Below are 2,487 nucleotides of genomic sequence, written 5' to 3'. Positions count from 1 at the left end.
GAAGCCAGTGGAGGGATTGGCAGAGAGGAGTGGAGGACACTGAATGGAGGCCAGTGGAGGGATTGGCAGAGAGGAGTGGAGGACACTGAATGGAGGCCAGTGGAGGGATTGGCAGAGAGGGGTGGAGGACACTGAGTGGAGGCCAGTGGAGGGATTGGCAGAGAGGGGTGGAGGACACTGAGTGGGGGCCAGTGGAGGGATTGGCAGAGAGGGGTGGAGGGTACTGAGTGGAGGCCAGTGGAGGGATTGGCAGAGAGAGATGGAGGCCAGTGGAGGGATTGGCAGAGAGAGGTGGAGGGCACTGAGTGGAGGCCAGTGGAGGGATTGGCAGAGAGAGATGGAGGCCAGTGGAGGGATTGGCAGAGAGAGGTGGAGGACACTGAGTGGAGGCCAGTGGAGGGATTGGCAGAGAGGGATGGCAGATATGGAACGGTTAGTAAGTTAATGATGTGAGTTGACAATGGTCAGTCTCCTTGAGTGGCAAATGAACAAACGTTTCACAAAACATCAAAATCAGTTTCTTTAAATATGTTTCTCCTTTACTAAGGTATGGAAGAATTTGCTCTCCAACATTTGCCGGACCTTCAGAATAACTCATCAGTAAGTAACGTCTTTATTATTGGGTTGAGGAGTCACCAAGGCTACAGACTTGTCCTCTTCAACTTCTTTATGGTCACCTACGCTGTTACTCTAACCTGCAATCTCTTGGTCATCTTGTTGGTGTTCTTCTCTAGACTCTCACATTCTCCTATGTATGTGTTCCTCTCCAATCTGTCACTGTCGGAGGTCTTGCTCACCACAAACATTGTCCCCCCAATGCTCCATATATTACTTAGTAACGGGGCTATTTTTTCTCTTGTTGGATGTTTCGTACAATTTTTCTTATTTGGTGTGTTTGTGGTGACAGAGAGCTTCCTCCTCTCAGCAATGTCCTATGACAGATTTTTGGCGATCTGCAAACCTCTTCATTACACACTGATTATGGACCCCAGGCTGTGCCTTTGTCTGATCCTTGTCTGCTGGATGTTGGGATTCCTGGTCATGACCATTGCTTTATGTGTTGTGAACACTTTGTATTTCTGTAGAGAAAACATTGACCATTTCTATTGTGATTTTATTCCGATATTGAAGCTTGCCTGTTCGGACACTTCCATGGTTGAAATAGTTACATGTTTCCTTTCATCCTCAGCTACTATGTTCCCATTCCTGGTAATCATTGTTACTTATGGGTTTATTATCCGTGCCATTGCTAGGATTTCATCTTCCACTGGCAAAGAGAAAGCTTTCTCCACCTGTAGTTCCCACCTGGGAGTCGTTTTCACATATTACACCACCATGATTGTGGTCTATGTGGTTCCACCTGGACATTTTTTGACAGCGAACAAAATTGTATCTCTGCTGTATACAGTGATCACCCCACTAGTGAACCCCTTTATTTACACCCTGAGGAACCAAGAGATCAATGCAGCTGTAAGACAAACCTTAACATCCATAACAAGACTCTAATGAAATATATCAATCTTAATGGGAACCTGTTATTTGGAAAAGACTGAAGTCCAAGCACTCTAAATTAGAAGACTAGTAATACTTACCTGTCCAGGGGCCAGTATAAATTCTCTATTTAGCAAAAACTTTCCCATTATCTCCAAAATTCAGATGACGTAGATGTGACGTACAAACCACATTTCTTTCCTAGGCAGTCACTGCTATAAAAAAAAGAATATCCTTCCAAAACTCTTCTATTTATTTAGGGTCCTTCTAACTAGACTTACAAAACATTTTTGGACTTTCTCCAACTTAATAAGTGTTTTTAGCCAACTCACACCCCATGTGTAACGGAACCGACCCAACTGAGCTTGAGTACTTCTGTTAGAATACCGCTTCCCCATCCGAACATCGACAACAGACACCACAGCCGACCATACAAGACTAGACGACACCAGTCTGCCTGAACACCGACCACTGACACCACAGACGACCATGCAAGACTAGACAACACCAGTCTGTCCGAACACCAACCACTGACACCACCGCCGACCATACAAGACTAGACGACACCAGTCTGTCCGAACACCGACCACTGACACCACAGAGACCATACAAGACTAGACGACACCAATCTGTCCGAACACCGACCACTGACACCAGAGCCGACCATACAAGACTAGACGACACCAGTCTGCCTGAACACCAACCACTGACACCACAGCCGATCATACAAGACTAGACAACACCAGTCTGCCTGAACACCGACCACTGACACCACCGCCGACCATACAGGACTAGACGACACCAGTCTGTCCGAACACCAACCACTGACACCAGAGCCGACCATACAAGACTAGATGACACCAGTCTGTCCAAACACCGACCACTGACACCACCGCTGACCATACAAGACTAGACAACACCAGTCTGTCCGAACACCGACCACTGACACCACAGAGACCATACAAGACTAGACTACACCAATCTGTCCGAACACCG

General features: G+C 46.9%; 1 protein-coding gene across 1 annotated transcript; it reads left to right on the top strand.

The window, feature by feature from the left end:
* The first annotated feature begins 549 nt into the window (after positions 1-549).
* On the top strand, positions 550-1,728 carry LOC149457627 (olfactory receptor 11A1-like). Its single transcript, XM_089683455.1, has one exon. It carries the CDS (start codon positions 550-552, stop codon positions 1,504-1,506), a length of 957 nt encoding a protein of 318 aa, XP_089539581.1. The 3' UTR covers positions 1,507-1,728.
* The last annotated feature ends 759 nt before the right edge of the window (positions 1,729-2,487 follow it).

Source organism: Staurois parvus, unplaced genomic scaffold, assembly GCF_062004578.1.
Source record: "Staurois parvus isolate SC_StPar_1 unplaced genomic scaffold, SC_StPar_1.0 ptg000311l, whole genome shotgun sequence".
Classification (NCBI taxonomy): domain Eukaryota; kingdom Metazoa; phylum Chordata; class Amphibia; order Anura; family Ranidae; genus Staurois; species Staurois parvus.
Note: the sequence above shows the minus strand (reverse complement) of the source record. Positions and strands in the feature narration are given on the sequence as shown.

Coding starts and splice junctions, on each gene's coding strand:
- LOC149457627 (XM_089683455.1), top strand. CDS start 550: ATGGAAGAATTTGCTCTCCAACATTTGCCGGACCTTCAGAATAACTCA.